General features: G+C 63.0%; 2 protein-coding genes across 8 annotated transcripts; one reads left to right on the forward strand and one right to left on the reverse strand.

Annotated features, from left to right (window-relative positions):
• Positions 1-401: 401 nt before the first annotated feature.
• Positions 402-8,174, forward strand: POLD2 (DNA polymerase delta 2, accessory subunit). 6 transcript variants are annotated; one of them, XM_073809531.1, is made up of 12 exons: positions 428-448; positions 868-926; positions 1,563-2,015; positions 4,795-4,916; positions 5,106-5,229; positions 5,518-5,632; positions 5,778-5,976; positions 6,246-6,326; positions 6,477-6,634; positions 6,838-6,965; positions 7,453-7,554; positions 7,909-8,174. In XM_073809531.1, the coding sequence occupies exons 3-12, from the start codon at positions 1,796-1,798 to the stop codon at positions 8,067-8,069; spliced, it is 1,410 nt and encodes a 469-aa protein (XP_073665632.1). In that variant the 5' UTR covers positions 428-448; positions 868-926; positions 1,563-1,795; the 3' UTR covers positions 8,070-8,174. The 6 variants fall into 6 exon arrangements, with proteins under 6 accessions (XP_033718760.1, XP_073665632.1, XP_033718759.1 ...); XM_033862868.2 differs by lacking the exon at positions 428-448 and having other exon boundaries at positions 528-972; positions 1,563-1,624; positions 1,742-2,015; XM_033862867.2 differs by lacking the exon at positions 428-448 and having other exon boundaries at positions 528-926; positions 1,563-1,624; positions 1,742-2,015.
• Positions 8,175-8,282: 108 nt separating this feature from the next.
• AEBP1 (AE binding protein 1) lies at positions 8,283-17,848 on the reverse strand. Of its 2 annotated transcripts, none has more exons than XM_073809530.1 (21): positions 17,596-17,848; positions 15,606-15,938; positions 15,003-15,065; positions 14,804-14,875; positions 14,538-14,672; positions 14,395-14,460; positions 13,624-13,701; positions 13,418-13,501; positions 13,253-13,300; positions 12,504-12,613; positions 12,286-12,425; positions 11,861-11,945; positions 11,617-11,761; positions 11,429-11,514; positions 11,143-11,266; positions 10,679-10,875; positions 10,411-10,590; positions 9,857-10,208; positions 9,637-9,776; positions 9,384-9,483; positions 8,283-9,173 (listed from the first exon to the last, which is right to left on the reverse strand). In XM_073809530.1, exons 1-21 carry the CDS (start codon positions 17,846-17,848, stop codon positions 8,566-8,568), a joined length of 3,399 nt encoding a protein of 1,132 aa, XP_073665631.1. In that variant the 3' UTR covers positions 8,283-8,565. The 2 variants fall into 2 exon arrangements, with proteins under 2 accessions (XP_073665631.1, XP_033718753.1); XM_033862862.2 differs by having other exon boundaries at positions 15,606-15,947.
• Positions 17,849-19,165: the final 1,317 nt, after the last annotated feature.

Here is a 19,165-nt window from a genome sequence, read left to right on the forward strand (position 1 = left end):
GGCGCCAACTCTAGGGAAGGCGCAGTGACCTCAGGGTCAGGCCTCCGGGAAGGGCCGGGTCGGGGCGTCACGGCGCACACGAGTGCACACCGGTCCCTAAGCTGCAACCCCGCCCCGCGTTTCCCTTGGAATCGGGGGCGTGATCCCGCGCACGCGCAGAGCTCAGGGGCGGGGCGCGCGTCAATGGACGGGGCGGGCGCGGCTGTGGGCGAGCCCTGGTGGGGGGGTGATTAGCATGGTGGAGCGCGCTGTCATTGGCGGGATGCAGCATGGGCGGGGCGAGGCTCGCGGAGTGGCGGGAGGAGGTGCGCGGCGGCGGGCGGTCCCCGCGATGATGAGCATGGTGGAGCACGCGGTGATTGGCGAGATGCCTCTGTGGGCGGGGCAAGGCGCGCGGATTGGCGGGAGATGGCGCGCGGCTGTGGGCGGGGCCGCGGCGTGCGGCGAGGTGAGTGGGGTCTCGCTTCCCCAGGCCGCGTGGATGCTTGGGGGGGCTGGCTCTTTGGGGGGGCTGGCTCTTTGGGTGTCCTCGCGTGGGGGCGAGTTAACAGGCATCTCGCGAGGGAGGTCTGAGCAGGCTCTGTGCTGTACTCCCCCAGACGGCCCCAGGTTGCGGGCCGGGGCCGTGGCCTGGGGATTCAGGCCGCGAGACTCCTTCGAGACTGCGGCCAGAGCGCTGCCGCCGCTCTACACTTTGGGGTAGATAGTTGATTCAGATACCGTCCCAGCCCAGAGCTGTTCTGTAGGGCAGAATTCAAGCCACCTAATAGCTGTGCTAAAAAGGCGGGAGGAAGAAATCGGTTTTAGTGACACGTCTTTTTTAACCCATTCCATGCAAACTATTATCATCCCTGTACGCATGTAAAGAAATGACTGAGCTGCTCCACGCACTGATCTTGGAACCTGCTGTGGATCTGACGCCTACAGTACGTCTCAGTGGGGCTCCGGGCTGCTTCTGGAAAGTGGGCTCAGGTGCTGATGCCTCTGCTCTCCTGGAGCTTTTATTCTAGTCAGAGGAGGCAGACAATAAACTTAAAATGTATTGTCTGTTGGAAGATAAATGCCATGGAAAACAATAAACATTGGAGGAGAAGTGCCAGGGGAGGGTTGCAGGTGGAGAAGGTGAGGTTTGAGCAGACCTGAGGGACCTGAGGGAGAAGAGCAGGCCTCCTGGTGGGGGGACAGGAGGGCAGGACCAGTGGGGCAGATCTCATAGGCCACTGTAGGGACTTGGGGTTTTATTCTGTGAAATGGGGAACCTTTGGAGGGTTTCGAGCAGAGAAGTGACTGATTTATGTTTTGTTTTATTTATATTTTTAATCATAGGCTAATTATTTTATGGTAGGCTTGTGTAATAATAAGGCTGGCCTCATGCCTTGAGATGGGGCAGGTGCCAGGGAGCTGGATGGAGGCAGATGAGAAATTCCATTTGGGACATGGAATTTGAGACCTTGATCATTGTCTAGGTTGAGGTGTGGAGCAGGCAGTGGACACTTGAGATGGGTTTGGAGAGCGCCAGTGGGAGAAGCATTTCCTAGCTTTCCTCATCTCCCTTTTTGCAGGTTACAGGGGACACTGGTATCCAACCTAGTCGAGTTCCAGGTGCTGTTCTGGCCGGAGTCTGGTGTGCACTACAAGTCTCCCCCACCCTCAGGGCCCTGTGGGTGCGGCGGAGCCACACTAGGGACGCGGCTGCCGCGGAGGTTGCAGGGATTGCAGGACTGCGTTTGTGTCCTTTCAGGGACCGCCTCCTCCCTGTCCCGGCCACAGCGGTCTGGACACGTCAAGCACGGACATGTTTTCTGAGCAGGCTGCCCAGAGGGCCCACACTCTGCTGTCCCCACCATCAGCCAGCAACGCTACCTTTGCCCGGGTGCCCGTGGTGACTTACACCAACTCCTCGCAGCCCTTCCGGCTGGGGGAGCGCAACTTTAGCCGGCAGTATGCCCACATTTATGCCACCCGCCTCATCCAGATGAGGCCCTTCCTGGTGAGCCGGGCCCAGCAGCGCTGGGGTAAGTAATGAGTTTGGGGAAGTGCTTCTGGGTTTGTTGGGCACGGATCTCCAGACCCTTGGGGTCGTCTGTCTTTCCTAATCAAGTGGCCTGGGCAGTGCAGGCCTTTTTCTTTTTTTTCCCCATTTCTTCCTTGGTGATCTTTCCTGCTTTTAAGTTATTCTTGATGAAGTAGGACCCCCACCACCTTCAACTTTTGGGTGATGCCCCATCACCTCATTGTTACTATTTATAAGAGTGGCTTTCTGGGACTTCCCTGGTGGTCCAGTGGTTCAGACTCCTCGCTTCCAATGCAGGGGTCATGGGTTCGATCCCTGGTTGGGGAACTGCTATCCCACATGCCTCGTGGTGCAGCCAAAAAAAAAAAAAAAAATTACGAAAAAAAAAGGGTAGCTTTCCACGTAGTTTTCATTTCATGTGTTATGTCTTTAAACTGAAATTTTGTGGGTGAGACCGTGTCTTATTCATTTTTATTGCGCCCCCCACCCCACCCCGCCGCCCAGCACCAGGCTTGCTGGGTTTCAGCCCAGGTTGCACATTGGAACCACTGGGAAAGCTTTGGCGAGCACTGGCTCCCAGGCCTGTCCCATCCCACCAGGTCAGCTGGATTGACTCCGGTTTTATTATACGCAGCCAGGAGAACACTTGACCCGATCTCCTAGCTACATCCTCATGTTAGAGATGTTTTCTGTTTTCCTTACTGCAGGCAAAAGTGTTATTCACCTTTTCTCTGCCAGGGTCTCCTTCCTCTGGTTCCCAATGCCTTTCTCTCACTTTCCTTGAAGTCCTCGAGGACACCCTCCTCGAGCCTAAGGTCAATGTCATCTTTTAGATTCTTTACAGCAGCATCTGCTGTGGTACCAGGTTTCTCTTCTTTTTTTTAAATTAATTTTTATTGGAGTCTAGTTGCTTTACAATGTTGTGTTAGTTTCTACCGCACAGCAAAGTGAATCAGTTACACGTATATACATATCCCCGCCAGGTTTCTCTTCTAACAAAGCTGCCCAGTGACAGAAAGCAGCCATTTTATTCTGTTCACAGAGTGGGGCCCATGATGAATGGGGCCTTGGCTGGGTGACTGACAGTAGGCAGCATCGTTCACTCCCCACGTGGCTTCTCTGCGTGGCCAGGCTTCCTCCCCAGAGCTCAGTCCATCTCAGAATTCACCTCTCTCCACTCACAAGTTTCCTGAACACCTCAAGCCCTTTCTTACCTTTGGCTCTCCCTGCGCCTGGCACGCTCTGTCCCCGGCACACTCTGTCCCCAGGCTTCCTTCACAACCTCAGCTGAAACATCCTGTGCTTCGAGAGGCCGCCTGGGCCAGCAGGGCCTTCTCCGTTCGCAGCACTTGTCCCAGCGGCAGATCCCGCCTTTCCTGCTCTTGCCTCTCCGTCTGCGCCGGAAGCTCAGTGAGGGCAAGGATGGGCCTCGGGTTCACTCTCGGTGCTGGCGCCTGGCCTGGCGCCCACACTCCGCCCGGATGGACAGATGTCCCGCCCTCAGCACAGGGCTGTGTGGTTCTGCCTGGTGCTCAGACATGCACACTGGATCTCAGCTGGGTAGCCTTGGGCGTGTTCCTTAATCTCTCTGTGCCTCAGTTTCCTCAGCCAGGTGGTGGGGTAATAATATCTCCACTGGCGTGTTGTCGGGGGTGGAAGAATTCCAAGCGCAGGGCTTGGCACGGCCACCTGGGGCTGAGTGAGGGCTCGGTGGACATTGTGGCTTTGGCATCTGTTGTCTCTCGTGGCGTCTGGCATTTCTATCCAGTGCCGGCGCCCTCCTTATCTTATTTTGAAGCACTCCCCCTCGCTCCCCAGGGCGTGGACCTGTGGGATGTTCTTGGTTATTCCGGGGCAGGAGGGATACGTGCTGGAGTCACCGGGCTAAGGAACGGGCTGGTCCCAAGTCCACATTATCCCATCCCCTCCTGTTAGCGTTTTCTCCAGGCTTGGGGTCTGTACTAACAAACCCTCAGGCCTTCTGGGACGTGGTTCCTCCCTCCTGCCCACCCGAGTGACCCCTGCATACCACCCCTCTCCCACGCCCGTCTTCCTGCCCGTCCCTAACGCTTCCTGTGTGCTGTTCTCTGGGATCCCAGGCCCTCTGGTGACTCCACAGGGAGCAGAATGGGGCGGGTGGGGATATGAAGTTTGGATTTGGGGTATCTCTGTTTTCAGATGACGAGGCATTTGTGGGGCGGATGAAAGAATCCAAACTCTCAAAAGAGACTGTAATATTGTTAGGGCAGGGCTGTGTTGAGACTTGGCATACCTCCTTCTAAGGATCAGCGTTATAATTTAGGTATAAGTGAAGAAACTCTGCATTAGCTTCCCGTGGCCGTTGTAATAAACAACAGAGCCGCAAACTGAGTGCCTTCAAACAACGGAAGCCCATTCTCTCCCAGTTCTGGAGGCCAGGGCTCCACGATGCAGGTGTCGGCAGGGCCGCGTTCCCGCCAGTCCTTCCTTGCCTCTTCCAGCTTCTGGTGGCTGCCCCGGCACTGCTGGGCCCGCGGCTGCCTCCCTCCCGTCTCTGCCCCATCTTCACGTCGCCTTCTCTGCATGTCTGCCTCTCTTGTGAGAACGCTTGGCATACAGAGCGCAGGCACATTCAGAGTCCCTCTGTCCCCCTGGGGCCAAGCGATCCTTTAGGTCTAAGGGGTCCTTGCATTTGACGTTCTCTCCCTCCTCGTGGAGGCCAGGGCCCCAGGGCCGCGGTGCTCCGTGGCCGTGAGGGGGTGGAGGGGGCTCGTCTCTGAGCTCAGACCCTCATGCCGCAGGCAATGGAGTCCTGATTAAGAAGCTGTGTGAGCTGCAGCCTGGGGAGAAGTGCTGTGTGGTAGGGACCCTCTTCAAGGCCATGCTGCTGCAGCCGTCCATCCTGCGGGAGGTCAGCGAAGAGGTGAGGACCCCACGGGCTGCCCCCAGAATACTTCCCTGGGGGCACTGATGGGACCACCTGCCTTGCATCCTGGGAATCAGGGCTGGGCCTCTGCCCATGGGGGAGGGGGCTGCAGGGCCATCTCACTGACGTGGCACCGGAGCCAGAGTGGGCTCTGGCCCCATGACCACTCCCATCTTTGAATTCCAGCACAACCTGCTCCCCCAGCCTCCTCGGAGCAAATACATCCACGCAGACGATGAACTGATCTTGGAAGATGAATTGCAGCGTATCAAACTGGCGGGTGCCATCGACGTGGCAAAGCTGGTCACAGGTGGGGAGGGGGGAGGGGGTGGCCCGCACCTCTGGGTGCTGGCGAACACCTGCATTATTCTTGCAGCCATGGGTTTGGGTTCAGGTGGTGGGTGAGACCCAGGTAGGGGTCAGTTCTTCCCACCTCCGCCCGGAGGCACTTGACTCCAGGAAGCAGATGCCCAGTCCTGAGTCCTCAGTGAGAACTCACCAGCAGAGGAGAGCTGCTGGTTTTGTCATCTGGGTGCCTGGAAGGGGGTGGTAGCCCCTCGGGCCCCCCCCTCCTGGGCCTGACCCTGCTGCTCCCCAGGGACGGTCCTGGCTGTGCTGGGCTCTGCAGGAGACGATGGGAAGTTCCTGGTGGAGGACCACTGCTTTGCAGGGCTTGCTCCCCAGAAGCCCACACGCCCCCTCGACACGGCCAGGTGAGGAGCAGGGGCCCGGGTCCGGTCAGTGGTCCGGGGGAGTCACATTCGCTGGCCCCTGCTCCCCTGTGATGGTGACAGAGCCCCACCAGGAGCTCCATGCAGCCCTCCCAGCACCCACGAAGACCCCGACTTCTTCCGGCAGGTTTGTGCTGCTGGTGTCCGGCCTGGGCCTGGGTGGAGGCGGGGGCGAGAGCCTGCTGGGCACCCAGCTGCTAGTGGACGTGGTGACGGGGCAGCTTGGGGATGAAGGGGAGCAGTGCAGCGCCGCCCACGTCTCCCGGGTCATCCTCGCTGGGAACCTCCTGAGCCACAACACCCAGAGCAGAGACTCCATCAATAAGGTACGGCACCCACCTGCCTGCGTTCAAGCCCTCCTTCCCCGCGGAGCGTCGGGCACGGGGTCTCGCAGGCCTGGTGACCCAGGAATCTCCTGTCCTCAGGCCCTGCTTTCTGAGGGCGGTGGCGGGGGCCGGAGGCCCGGCAGTCTTACTGTCCCCCTGTGGGTGGGGCTTTGCTCTGCTCTCAGCCCTCCTGGCGGGGGCTCTGGGTATGGCTTTGATGTAAGCCTCCCTTGGGGGCTGATCGCCTGTGTATGGGCTTCTCCCCCCAGGCCAAGTACTTAACCAAGAAAACCCAGGCAGCCAGCGTGGAGGCTGTCAAGATGCTGGACGAGATCCTCCTGCAGCTGAGTGTGAGTGAGCTGGGGGCAGGCCACTGCTCGGGATCGGGGTCTCTGGCACTGCAGTTGGGCACTGGAGGTGGGCTGGGGAAGGTGGACTCCAGTGGGGTGCGTATGGAGGGAGCTGGGCCCTGCGAGCTCCCCTGCCCCTGTGCCCTCCAGGCTTCCGTGCCCGTGGATGTGATGCCAGGCGAATTTGACCCAACAAACTACACGCTCCCCCAGCAGCCCCTGCACCCCTGCATGTTCCCACTGGCCACTGCCTACTCCACGCTCCAGCTGGTCACCAACCCCTACCAGGCCACCATCGACGGAGTCAGGTAGCCCCACTCCAGGCTGACCCCTGGCCTTCTGCCTCGGTGGCACCAGGAGGGGAGGGTTGGGCCCAGGGCTGTGGAGGGCCCACCTGGAGTCGGGCTCGGGACTCCCTGTGAGGGTGCCAGGTGAGCTCTGGGCCGGCAGCCGTGGGAGGAGTGCAGACGGTGGCCCCCCAGGGTGGGGTCAGCCGAGCCCTGCCTTGCAGATTCCTGGGGACGTCGGGACAGAACGTGAGTGACATCTTCCGGTACAGCAGCATGGAGGACCACTTGGAGATCCTGGAGTGGACCCTGCAAGTCCGTCACGTCAGCCCTACAGCCCCTGACACCCTAGGTACTGGGACTCAGACACGTGGTGTGGAGCAAAGGGCCGGGGAAGGCCAAAGGGGCTCCTGTCATGCTCGGAGGGTTCCCAGCCTGGATTTGCACCCACCAGCCTAGCCGTGACCTGTCTAAGGAAAAGCCCCAAAGCTTGGTTTGTCTTGGGAGCTACTGTGGAATCTTACGTCTGTTCGTGGCCAAGGCCCTGCTTAGGGCTGAAGGCCATGGGAGCACAGTGGGAGCTAGGGCCGGTCAGGGCACTGCACCCTGGCCCGGTGCCCACCCAGAAGGGCGAAGGCGGCAGCGGTAGAGCATACTGCCCTGCCTCTGGGGCCACGCAGCAGTGTGTGGAGATGTTTTTGTTGTGGCAGCTGCCACAGGGTCACGTGTGTGAGATGGCACTCCGCATCCTACACGGGACAGCCCTACCCGAGATGTGTAGGTGTCTCCGCGCTGCGGCTGAGAAGCCCCACTCTCAGCTGTGGGTCCTCCTTCTCCAGGTTGTTACCCTTTCTACAACACCGACCCGTTCATCTTTCTGGAGTGCCCTCACGTCTATTTTTGTGGCAACACCCTCAGCTTTGGCTCCAAAATCATCCGAGGTAAGTTTTGTCTTCTGGGGGGTCCCAGGCCTGGGCTGACGCGGGTGACACGCTCTCAGCTGGGGCCAAGGCTCACAGAGAAAGCCTGTGTTGGAGTGTCCAGGCGCCCATCGGTGGACAGCCCAGGCTCTGCAGGGACTGAAACTGTCCCCACCAGAGCTCATTCTGGTCAGTGTGGCTTTAGCCTTGGACCTTTATGGGGTCCTTGGCCCTTTTCGTTTCTGGTCTCAAGGAGCTTCTGTGGTCCACGCTCCCATGGTGCTGATGGGGGGCTCCTGTTCACTTCTGGTGACTTCCCTTTGAGACGGGCCTCACCCAGAACCTAAGGCGCGCCCCCACGTGGCTTCTTTGCAGGCCCCGAGGACCAGACAGTGTTGCTGGTGGCTGTTCCGGACTTTAGCACCACACAGACCGCCTGTCTGGTGAACCTGCGCAGCCTGGCATGCCAGCCCATCAGCTTCTCAGGCTTTGGGGCGGAGGAGGAGGACCTGGGAGGCCTGGATCTGGGCCCCTGACTCACAAAGGCGGCCTTGTCCGGAGAGGCCCCCGCTATTCCTTCCCTGTGGCGTCAGCACCACGGCAGCTTTGCCTTTGTAAATAAAGCCTGAGTGTTTACTGGTGTTGAGCTGGGCAGACCCGGTGGCGGGCCAGGGCACTCCTGTGGAGGGAGCCTCCCTCCTCCTCCCCTCTCCCAGCTGGTCAGGATGGCAAGCGGTCAGTGACACATCTGCCGTGAGCTTGGTTTATTGGTGTGGCCGGAGCAGATGGTGGAGAAGTCTGCCCCCACCACCCCCCCGCACCCGGGCTCGCTCAAGCTGCCCCAGCCCGGCCCTGCAGCAGAGCGGCCGGTGGAGCAGACGCCTGACACAGACCCTGGCTCCTAGGTCTCCATCACTTCATGCCCCCTCCTGGCAGGGCCCACACCGGGGGTCTTTCCGTTTGCTGATGGCCGCTGAGTGGGCCAGGGCAGTGTGACTACTGGTGCAAGCTCGCGCGTTGGCAGACCTGTTCTCAGAAGTCCCCGAAGTTCACTGTGTAGGTCTCAACTGTGGTGAAGGGGATCTCCTGGCCCGTGACCATCTTTCTCTCCTCCTCCTCACCCTCCTCGGGCGCCAGCTCTGTCCCAAACTCCGTCACCACCTCCGTGTAGGTCTCGGTCTCTGACTCCTCCCAGCCAGCTGTGGTCTCGGGTGGAAAGTGCCAGGGACCCAGGGTAGAACTTGGGGCGGGGGAGGGGGCAAGGGAGGGGGTGGGGAGCAGTGTCGGGGGGGTGGGGGGCGACGTGGGGACGGTGGCCGGGCTGGCGGTGGCGTTCAGGCGCCGGAGCCGCATCTGTTCGCGCATGCGCAGCCGGTACTGCAGGCGGCGGCGTTGCATGCGCCGCTGCTGGGGGGTCATGGGGCGCGACGGGTCGATGTGCGGGATGGGCCGGTTCCCGTTCATGGCCATGATCTCCCGGATGCGCTTCCAGTTGGAGCGAGCCAAGATGAAGTTGCACTGGGTGGCCCCGATGTCGTAATCCACGTTGCAGGTCTTGGAGCTCGGGGTGTAGCCCTCTGCGTGGGCCGTCACGCGGTACTCCCCCGGGTTCAGGATGCGCCAGTAATCGCCGCCACTTGCTGCAGAGGGAGGACGGGTTCGGCTGCCTAGGAGTACCCCCTCCCAGGCCCCAGTCCTCCTGTCCGAGATCCCCCTAGCCCTCCCTCTGGGGGGCTCCAGAGGAGCAGGGACGTGCTAGGCAGGCCAGGCTTGCCTTGCCAACGGCACGTACAGATTTGGTGCCCCCCACCTCGGGAGGCAGAGCGGCGTAGAGGTATGCACTTGTGTACCTGTCTTCACTCCGTGGTTAATGCCGCTCACGGAGATGGTGGCGTTGGCGATAGGGATGCCCTGCTCGTCCGTCACAACCCCCTTGATGCCGCGGTGAACCTGCAGGGGAGGCAGGGCGGGTGTCCACATGGAGAGCCCACTGGGTCTGTTGCTGCCCTGTCCCATGCACGAGGTCCCCTCGCCCTTCGCCACCCTCTCCCCAAATGCTGCCCCACTCCTCCACCTGCACGCCCTTCCCGGCAGCCCGCACACCTGCTCCATGAAGGTGAGCAGAGCTTCCTTGTTGTTCTCCCACTCTCGGGGCAGCTCACTCTCGTGAGGGAACTTGTCGCAGCCCAGGTAGATGGAGAGTTCCAGGCAGTTGGTGTGCAGGTAACTGAAGTCGTTGATAGCTGGGCAGGGCAGACACAGAGCCGCAGTCACCCCTGCCCACACCAGATGCCCCACCGCAGACCCTCCCAGGCTGACTCACTCCCAGAGCGGGGTTTCCACTTGGCCCCGTTGACGATGCCCATGCCGCCAGTGTAGTCCTGCGCTTGGCACCCTCCCCGGTAGGGCTCGGTCATGGTGAGGTGGGTAGAGGCGAAGGAGATGGAAAGCCAGCGGAAGATGGCGTGGTCTGGGGTCTCTTGGGCCTCAGATGCTTCTTCTTCGTCCTCTCCCCGGGCAGCTGCCATGGCCGCGGCCAGCAGCTGCTCCTGGCTGGGCGTGCGGGCCATGTCATAGGGGTAGGACACGAGCCGCTCGCCGCCGTTCAGGTTCGCTCCCAGCACGAAGGGGTTCTTCTCCATCCAGGCAATGATGGCCCGGACCTCCGTGGACACCTAGGGTGGCCAGTATGTGAGGTGTGGGCTACAGCCTCCGTCACCCTCCATGTAGACCCCATACTGGTACTCATGCCCCCTCAGTCCCTCCAAGGCCCTGCAGTCTCAGCACCCGGGCTGGGTAACCCACAGCCCACCCCCAAGTCCGGAGCTCCAGGACCCCAGGGTCCAGGCTGCTCCCACAGGCCCTGCTGGGCCTCACCGTGGCATCTGGAGACAGGTAGTGTTCAGGGATGGGCAGGTTATTGTTGGGGACCCGGTAGGGAACCCATTTCCTCTCCTCAGCTCCCCAGAGCACTGAGTTGAGATCCGGGAAGTCCTCATAGATGTCAAAGCCCTCCTCGGTCCACAGTCCCAGCGCCCAGTTCCCAAACTCTGAGCCCTGGGGGAGCAGGTGGGGGTAAGCATCAGCAGCCCACCCACAGCCCTGCCCCACCCTGGCCCTGCCTTACCCCCTTCCCTCTACCCACCGTCTGCGCTGCCACCTCGTAGCCGTCAGGATTCAGCGAGGGCACGAGGTGGATGCGCGTGTCCTGCACCAGGCTGCGCACGCGCGGGTTTCCGTCTCGGTACTCGCGGCACAGGTACTGCATTAGTAGCAGCAGCAGCTCTCGGCCTAGCACCTCGTTGCCATGAATACCAGCTGTGTAGCGGAACTCAGGCTCCCCTGTAAGGGCAGGAGCCTCAGCAACCAAGCAGCCTCCTGAGGCCTGAGGCCCAGGGGATCTGAGGAAGGACCCAACCCGGCCTCATCCCCAGAGGGGTGAGGGTGGCTGAGGACTGTAGGGCCCAGCAAGGGGCTCCAAAGATAGGTGGGAGGTGGTGAGCTGGAAACATCAACGGCGCAGACCCAGCTACAGTGCCAGGGCCTTGCCTCTATAATCTGTTGGGCGTGGGGAGGGCCAGGCCTCCAGGGGGCTGTCGGGGCCCTCACCCAACTCGTGATCCCCGGGGTTGTCCGAGATCTCCATGGCGTAGATCTTGAGCCCACGCGAGCTCTTCCCTAGGCTGTATGTGCGGGTGATAGTGGGGCACTGCTCGTTCACCACCTTCATCAACTGGGTGCCAGAGAAGACACAGAGTTACGCAGCCCACCTACTCCCGCCACCCCCAGCCCACCCGCAGTGACCACATCTCTCCCACGGCCTGGGTCTGCTCTATGGGGAGGCTCCCCTGTTAGCCCTGAGCCCAGTCCGTGGCCTCAGGACAAGCACCCCAACCTGGCGCATGTCCTTATAGCTGTGGTGCCGGAAGTCCAGGTCGTCGGTGGTCAACACCTCGTTCTGTGCATAGTAGCTGTGGACAGCTGCAGAGGGTGGGCAGACAGGGCCTTGAGCTGGCCACCTGCCAGCCCACCGCGGGTTGCCCCAGCTTCCCATCCATGCCCCTGCCAGCCCCCTGCACTCACGGGACATGGGGCACCCCAGCACCTCCAGGCGCATGCATAGGCTGCCGTTCCAGGTGAGTGGGTAGATGCGGATGAAACGGGCCACCACTGGCTCCGGGAGCTCGCTGAGCACAGGTGTGTCCTTGTCCACGTTCCCACGGAAGGTCTGGGAAGAGGCAGGCCTCAGAGCAGCCCCCAACCCCAGCCGAGAGCCCACCTGCGGTTCAGACGAGGGGCGTATAGAGCCGAGGGCTCAGGTGCCCACCATTTCCTCGTAGCCGTTGGTGTACATCACCCATGTCTGGCTGTCATTGCTGAAGCCCACGAAGAAGGAGGTCACGAAGTCGTCACTGGGGAGCGGATGGTGGTCAGGGTAAGGCTTCTCTCCCCGCCCCAGGTTCAGGCCCTCAGGCGGCCTGAGCCCCCTCTTCTGGGCCCAAGAACCTAAGAGCTAGCAGGTGTGTGGTGTTGGCCCGGATGTCGGGAGAGGCTGCCATGCCCGCTGCGTGGCCGTGGGCGACTGGTTTGCTTATCTCGACCCAGGGAACCGACCGGCCATAACCGAGGAGTGGCGGTGAGGTGGGGCGGGGGAGGGCCCTGGAAGGCCCACTGGAAAGTTCTGAACGGGACTCAGAGCTGTGCCTGGAGCCACCTGCCCCCACCAAGTGCCTGTGAGCCTGGTGGACTTACTGGATGCTGGAGTCGCGGCCCTGGGTGATGACGCCCGTGAACTTGGTGGTCCTTCTGGTGTCCACCTCGATCCACTGGGTCTGAGAGTCGTCCTCGGCACACCACGCCCCGTCGTAGTAGTCGTCCTCAGTGTCGCCGGCCTGTCGGGGACAAGCAGGGGGGCTGAGCAGGCAGGGAACCCCTACCCAGCTGGGAGATGGGCCCATCCCGACACCCACCTGCATGTTGAGCCGGCCACGCTGTGCCCCTAGGCCGTGGCGCAGCATGGAGGAGGACCGGATCTGGTTGTCCTCGATGCGGTGCGACTCCATCCCGATGGGGGGGCACTCTGGGGACACGGCACCCCAGGCTGGTGGCCCCCTGGCTCCGTCCCTCCCTCCACCGAACCCAGAACGGAGGAGCCCAGCACCCACTTCCCCTCACATCAGGGGGCGCCAGTGAGGGCAGCTGTGCTCCAGCCTGTGCTTCCCCACCCTGAGCCTCAGCTTCCCCCTCTGGAGAATGGGCTGATGACACCAGGCTCCAGGGGACCATGGGGCTCACATGAAATCACAGGGACAGCCACCCCAGGGCCTGGCTGGTCCCAGGCATTGTCTGCGTCGGGGCCATCTGCGCACCTGCCTTGTGCCCCGAGCTCTGTCCCCTGGGGTCAGGCCCAGGACAGAGACACTCCAGGGCCTCTCCCTTTCGCGTTGCAGGACTTTAAGAGTAGGAAGGGGCTCTGGAGGCCTGGAGTGCCAACAGGAAGTCCGGGTTTGGGACCAATGTGTGGCCTTAGGTGGGTCACGTGCCCCATCGCCGTCACCCTGCGGCCATGGCACGGCCCCAGCGCCGTCACACCCGCCCTACAGCCTCCATACATGCCCATGGCAGCCCTGGCGCTCGTAGCTATGCTGCAGCCCTCACAGCCCCCCCCAGCCCCCCGCACCTATCCCGCTCCCCCCGAGACCCCCAGCGCCTCACTCACTGAGTTGCTCTGCTGGAGCCCACTCCTCCAGCTCACCCTTCCGGGGCCCTGGGGACAACAAAGGGAGGAGGTGGTGCTGAGGGTCCCAGAGCAGCCGGGGGTCTGGCGGACCTCTCACGGGGACCCAGGTTGTGTGGGCCCAGCCCCCAGCCCCCAGAGACACACCTTTGTGGTCCTTGCCCTTCTCCACAGTCCATTTGTCATGCGTGTCCTCCTCCTTGGGCCTGCCGCCCTCCTTTTTGGGTTTCTCTGAAGGGTGGAAGCGGGGAGGGGCCTGTCGGCTTAGCCCCAGGCTAAGGGGGGCTTCAGAGGGCAGGGGGGGTGGGGGTCAGGCCTGCACGGGGGGCTGGGGGCAGCCTGGGTCCACTCACTCAGGCCCTCCTTCTCTTCATCTGTTTCCAGGCCAGGGTCAGGCTTCTGGGGCCTGGGAGGCCGGAAGTAATAGTCCACTGTGGGGAGGGAGAGCCCTGATGAGATGGCCCACCACGAGCCGGGGCTCCTAGGTTCACAGGAGCCCAGTGGGCCGGACTGGGCACGCGGTGCACAAGGTGAGGAGGTGAGATCAGGGTAGGCCTTAAAGAGTCCAGATGGGCTGAGACGAGGAGGGAGGGTCCTCCTGGAGGGGGAGGCTGCTTGGGCACAGGTGGGGTGAGCGAGACCCCGAGGAAGTCACCAGCCTGGCGCCCCCGCAGGGCGTGGCCCGGAGAAAGGTGGGGAAAGGCTGGGCAGGGAGTGGGGCACGGACATCGGACATGACCCGAAGGACGACTGGCACCTGTGGCAGGAAGGGGGGTCTGGAGGGCTGAGCTGGGGCCAAGGGGTTGATGGGGACCGAGGCCAGGAGGAGGGGAATGGGGTCCAAAGGGGCCGGGAGCAGGAGGGAGCGGAAGGCGGCATGGGAATCCCGAGGGACGAGGGGCGAGGTGGCCAGGACCGGAGCTCGGAGGGCCCGAGAGTGAAGCCCACTGGGGCTCAGGGCGATGGGGGGAAGAGCGAAGTTGGGAGCCAGGAAGACCCAGCCTGAGGGAGGAGATCAGGGGAGGGCGGCCAGGCCGGAGAGGGTGGCCAGGTAACTCCCACCAAGCTGGAGGCACAGGCAGCCCGACCTTGGGATGCAGAGGGCAGGGGCCCTAGGCACTCACTGTCGTCGTAGTTGGGGATCACGTAGCCGTCCCCATAGTTGGGTGGCAGCGGCTTCAGAGGCGGCTCTGTGGAGGTGGGAGGCAGGGTTGAGCCGGAGCCCCCTCGCCTGGCACCCCGCCCCCCAAGTCTGCCCGCATCCTACCTATCCTCTCCTCCGGGGCCTCGAACCCCGGCCCGGGAGGCTCAGCCTTCTCCTCGGGGCGCTCGGGCCAGAGCCTTTCCGGCCTTCTCCTGCTGGGGGGCGGCCTGGGCTGCTTCTGGCGCCGGATGTACTCAACTGGGGGAGAGGGGGGCGCTCGGAGCTGGGGCCAAGGCCAGGGAGGGTGGGGCCTCCGGGGGCCGGGGGTGGGATCCAGGCGGGGAGGCGGGGCCGGCGGGGCCTGGGTGGGGGGGCAGGGTCCTACTCACAGTCTTCGTAGTCCTCCCGCTCTATCTGGTCGTTGTAGTCCAGCGTGGGCTGCTCTGTCTCCTCCTCTGGCTCTGAGGGAGAGCGCTTGTGGCCGCCTCATCGAAGGCACTCCCCGACGCCGCCACCCCAGCCCACCCCGGGGACCCAGCAAGCCAGGGCGGTTGGTGCCCTGAGGCCAGGTGGCTGGCGCCCACTCACCAGGCTGGCGCTCCACGTCGGTCTCTCCTGCTGGGCCCTGCCAGGGATCTGGGAGGGGCCCGTCTGCAACACAAAGCCCAGGAGCAGGTGGACGGGAGGCCTGCCCTGACCACTGGCTGCACCGTGAGCCTCCACGAGACCCGGGCCCTGCCGACACCCCCTGAACAGCTCACTCCCGGGAGGCCCGGGCTGCTCTAGCCCTAAGCACCCTGCTGGCACTTCCGGGGGGCCAGAGAGCTGGACGGCTTTCTGGGGAGCCCAGGCCCTGCTGTCTGGGAGGACCTGCCGCAAAGCTGCCCCCGCAGGCGGGCACCCTCCAGGCTCAGAGCCCAGTGATGCTGTGGGCAGGTGGCTCTGGATGGGGCCCAGGGGACGGATCCCAGGACGGTGGAGAGCAAGCCCCCCACCACGAGGCTGCCAAGCACTTCCTCCCCAGGGGAGGAGCGGCACCGAGGGAGGGACAACAGTGAGGCCGCAGCGCCCACCCGGACTGGGGGCTCTGAGGGTCTGCGAGAGGCAGGGCCTCAGGGACCCGCCCTCAGCCCCCTCCCCCTGCAGCCCAGCAGGTCAGAGCCCCACAGTCTCAGAAGAGCCAGCACACACCTCCCTCCTGGGGCAGCTCCTCGAGGCCGGGGCTGGCGACTGGGGGCAGTGGCCACTTCGGGCTTTCGGAGGGGGTTGGGATGGGGGCCTTCTTCCCAGCCAGAGGCCTCTTGTTGGCCTTGGGTGGCTTCTCCTTGGGCTTCTTGGTGGCCTTGGGTGGCTTTTCCTTGGGCTTCTTGGTGGCCTTGGGTGGCTTCTCCTTGGGCTTCTTGGTGGCCTTGGGTGGCTTCTCCTTGGGCTTCTTGGGAGGCCTGGAGGGCACCTCCGGGGGCTGCTTGGTCGCCTTGGGGCCTTTGTCCTTCTTTCCTTTCTTCCCTTTGTCTTTGGCTTTTCCTGGAGGTGCTGTTCAAGATGCAGACTCAGGTAAAATCAATGAAGAACCCCCTCTATGCCCCATGTGCCCCCCCACCCCCGGCAGGGTGCCTACAACCTGGGCAGAGGGGCTGCTGTTAGCCCTGCATTTCCCAGATGGGGGAAACTGAGAGGTGAAGCCACTTGCAGTCATGGCAGAGCTGGGACTGGCTTTCTGTCACCACCACACCTTGGCCTGGGTAGCTCAGCTTCCCAGGGGGTAGGCCCTCGTCCTCCCATCTCCCAAAACCTCCAGAGGAGCACCTCACAATCCCCTCTTTCGCCGTACGGCCCCTTGGCCAGTCAGGGCCCACTATTCTGTGCTGGGCACAGAAGGGGCAGAGAGGTGACTAAGCCATCCAGGCCTGGGGAGACTGCCCAGTCTAAAGGGGGAGGCAGTCTCCTCCCTGCCAACTGCCACGCAAAGTAAAGGGCATGGGCCCGGGGCCTCTCTGAAGCTAGAAAAGCTTCAAAGAAGAGCGACACTCATGGGCTATCCCCTATCCAGGGGTAAGGAGTCTGGGGTGGGTTGGAAGCCATAACCATAGGGGGTCCTGAGGCCACACAGAGGACAGCTAGGATAGGTGGGCACTGCAGCTGCTCGCCCATCTCGGAGTCTGGGGGAGGGAGGAAGCAGGGGCAGGGCCTAGGGCTGCCTATAGGAATCCTCCAGGCCCCTGAGCAAATGCTGTTGAAAATGTAATGGAGGAGTGGGGGCCACATGACCGAAATACTGGAAAATCTACAAAACGCAGACAGTCAGGAGAAACAGAGCTGCCACAGCAGCGTGCAAGAGGCCGGGACAGCAATCTCGACCGGAATGGCGGGGGAGGCCGCGATGGGTCCCAGGGAGGAGCCAGGAAAGATCTAGAGCGGGATGAAGGGGAGGAGCTGCTGACCTCAGGAATGATGGACGGTGCCCTGGAGTCTCCTGGGAGAGAGATCAGCAAGACCCCTGCCCACCCTCCGGAAGGTCACAGTAAACAGCTAAGATTTATTGACAGCTGATTATATAAGAGGCACTAGGCTACATGCTTTGGCGATGCATCACCTCGTTTAATTTTCACAATAACCCAGGACTACTGCCCAGTGCCTCTGGGAGCCTTGTGGAGACGAGGGTCTTCTGCAAGGCCCTCCCCCGGCTCTGTGCTCCTGGAGTAGGAGGCCAGGCAGCACAGGTAAAAGGCTGGTGTCCCAGGCTGGGACTCTGGCAGTGGTGTGGGCACGGCCAGCGTGTGCCACAAGCACACTGAGTGGCCCCATCAGGACGGCAGGGCCGTTCCCGTTCAAACTGACCTGGGCAGGGGGCAGCAAAGTCCCCAGTTAGTTCACGTCTAGTCCCTCTGGGGGTTTGGGGTTTGGGGCTGTGCATGACGGATTGGGAGGACCCAGTTCCACCGGGCAGTGGACCTGCTGGATGCATCTCCAAACCCAAAGGGCTCCAAGCCAGCACTGACCTCTGCCTGGCACAATGTCCCGCCAGATATCTGGGCTCTCTTGTGCCTTACAGAGCCATTCCTCACGCTGGGCAGACTGGACCTCGGCCAGACACCACCGAGGCCCGCCATTCAAGCCTGAGGTGCAGGTCTCCCCGAGGCCCCCCATCACACCGAGGGCCACCCCTACCCGGTGCTCTTACCCTCTTCGGCCACCCCCGGACGCGCCCCCGGCTTGCCCCCTGTCTGGGCTTTGCGGACGGGAAGGGTGGGTTCAGGGGGTGGTGGGGCCTCCACGTCGTCCTCCCGGGGCTCGGACTCCAGCTCCGACAGGAAGCCCTCGAGGAACTCCTCGATCTCGTCGTCGGTCAGCACAGTCTGCGGGCGCCCCCCGGGGCACAGTGCCAGCAGCGCCAGGAGGCAGCCGAGCAGGGGCGCCCCGCGCAGGACCGCCATGGTCGCGGCCCGCACGGGGGGCGGGGGGGGGGGGCCTCCGGGGAGGGGCGGGCGGGGGCTCCGGGGAGGGGCGTGGGGGGGGGCTCCGGGGTGGGCAGGGGACTCCGGGGTGGGGCGCTGAGGGCTCCGGGACGGGCAGTGGCTTAGGGGTCGGTGTGGGCTCAGGGATGGTCTGGGGGTTCCGAGGCGGTGGCGGCGGCTGGGAGCTCAGGTCCCGCGTGGCGCGCTCCCGCGCGGACCGCCTTCTCCAAAGCGCCAGAGGCGGCCGGGGCGGGGGTGCTGGGGCTTCCGGAGCCGGCTCCCCCCACCCCCGGGGAAGGAGGAGGAAGGGGAGGAGGAGCCGGGCGTGGACGGAGGGGCTGCGGGGGGAGCCGAGCAGTCCCGGCGCCGCGCGCGCTTGGCACTTCCCGGAGTGGGAACTGCGGGCTGTGTCCCGGGCCGGGGCCCGCGCCTTGGAAGAAAGGCCGCAGGGAGGGAGCGTCGGAGGGGACGCTCCGACGCCCCTGCCCCGCGCCGTCTGCGACACCGCCCCCAAGCCGGATGGGAACTGGAGGCGAGATGCCCCAGAACCGGCTGGAGGTGAGCGGGACCCCTGATGGCAGAGCCAAGCCACGAACTCAGGCCTCGAGGACCCTCCCCATCTCGGGACCCGCAGCAGTGTCCCCACCTATCCTTTCCTCCCTCTGGAGCCTTGGCCTGGCAGCTCTGCCAGCTGTCACCAGCCTTCATTCAGACATCCAGCTAACCTCCCAGGTCCGTGAGAGCCGGGCCCTGTGCTGGTCCCCCTGGGAGGGACCGCACTTTGGGAATTCACCCTCTAGTGAGGGGGACAGGTGCAAAACCGCCCTCAAGGCAGGCTAACTGCTCTACTGGAGGTAGGAGCCCCCATGTAAGATTGCCCCTCCCCTCCCAAGGGACTGACATACTAGGTCAAGTTTGGAGGGAGGGTCAGAGATGGAGCAGGGAGAGACGGACGAGATGCCTTTCAAGTTGTATTAAACTGTGTGTGTCATTCATAGGCATGGGCTGTCAGGGGTGTGGAGGGACTCAGCACTCACACAGCAATTTCCATACAAGCTCAGGGGGTTCTTGTCCTCCCCTGCACTCCCAGCAACAGAGGGAGGGATCCCAGATGAAGAGCCCGGCACGGAGGTGGGAGGCAGCCAGCTGGCTTATGTGGCCCCATTCTAGCAGATGGTACAGCCTCAGGTGAAGCCAGGTCAGATCAAGGGAATATTTTAGGGGCGGTGCGTGTGAGCCCAGCTCCGTGTGGAAGATGTAGGGGCCACAAAGGCATAGGAGATCAGACACTACCCC

Source organism: Tursiops truncatus, chromosome 9, assembly GCF_011762595.2.
Source record: "Tursiops truncatus isolate mTurTru1 chromosome 9, mTurTru1.mat.Y, whole genome shotgun sequence".
Classification (NCBI taxonomy): Eukaryota; Metazoa; Chordata; class Mammalia; order Artiodactyla; family Delphinidae; genus Tursiops; species Tursiops truncatus.